At 46.6% G+C, this 1,234-nt stretch overlaps 1 protein-coding gene across 1 annotated transcript in view; it reads right to left on the reverse strand.

Annotated features, from left to right (window-relative positions):
* Nucleotides 1–1,234, reverse strand: part of ACACB (acetyl-CoA carboxylase beta) — a 162,926-nt gene that overhangs the window by 14,870 nt on the left and 146,822 nt on the right. The window contains exon 35 of the mRNA XM_007954999.1: nt 689–933. Within this exon, the coding sequence (XP_007953190.1) occupies nt 689–933 (245 nt within the window). The remainder of the gene's footprint in view (nt 1–688; nt 934–1,234) is intronic.

Genomic DNA, 1,234 nt, shown 5'->3' on the forward strand with positions numbered 1-1,234 from the left:
TGTGATCTTTAAACTAGAGCTTTTGGCAGAAGGTTTGGAATAAGCTGAACTCTAGAAACCAACCTTGGAAATAATTATAATGAAGAATAACAACCACACTTATTTGTATAGAATGTTATAGTAACCAAAAACCAAGTCCACTCTTACCTCCTTTTTAGGCTGCTGCTCAGCAGGTCCCCTGAGAGCCAGGCACATAACACTCCCTATCACAATTGATAAAACTGAGACACAAAACATCTGCCTAGCCAACATAGGAAGTCCAACCTGAACTTAAAGATTAGCTAATCACCACCATCATATGCAGGTATTTGGTGAAGGCCTTCTAAGTGCTGGGCTCTGACCATCATCTCACTTAATCATCAAGATAATACCAAGGGTGGGTGCTACTAATGCCTCCATTTCACAGATAAGGAAACTGAGGCTCAGAGAGATAAAGACACTGTCCCAGGGTCACATTGCTACTAAAGAGAAACCAGGAATCAAATCCAGACTGACTGTAAAGCTTGTGGCTCGTCCAGTCAAGACCATCCCTTCGTAAAGGATCACATCATTGCAGAGGGCAATAGTGCCACCGTAAGAGTGTGGAGTAGCTGGCACAGGGCTGGAAATCAGGGAGGGATGAAGAGAGAAGTAAAGAAAAGTCAACCTGAGCCACTGGTGCAGAGCTCCCTGCTTCCCACCCTCCCACACCACCCAAGAGGCAACAGGGGCGCACCTAGCACATGAGCTGCTCTGGTCCCTGATAACAGAGTCTTCAATGGGCTCTACACTGCAGGGGAGGACACTTACCTTTGGCATATAGGACAACCACTCCAGGATGGTGTAAACCCCTTCAAAATCATCAGGCACAGTGATATGGGAGACGCCATTATAATGCATGATCTGCACACCACCCAGCTGGTTGTTGGATGTGTAAACCTCTCTTCCCAGGACCTGCTTTGACATAACATGGTTAGCAATGTCTTACAGGGATGGTCCACCTGAGCCCAGGGCCCTTCCACTGTCCACAAATCATCTGGCTCAATGGTTCCCAACCTTGGCCACATGTCAGAAACACTTGAGCACAAAAAAACCTGACTTCAGGCTGTCCCCAGACCAATTACATCAGAACTTTGGGGACTCAGACCCAAGTGTCAGCATTTCTTTTCAGTTCCCCAGGTAGTTCTACTGTGTAGCCCAATTTGGGAACCAGTAATCCAGCTGGTTACTTTGGCATGTCAGAAACAAAACCCTT

This window comes from Orycteropus afer, unplaced genomic scaffold (genome assembly GCF_000298275.1).
Source record: "Orycteropus afer afer isolate SDZICR_OR568_19922 unplaced genomic scaffold, OryAfe1.0 scaffold00487, whole genome shotgun sequence".
Classification (NCBI taxonomy): domain Eukaryota; kingdom Metazoa; phylum Chordata; class Mammalia; order Tubulidentata; family Orycteropodidae; genus Orycteropus; species Orycteropus afer.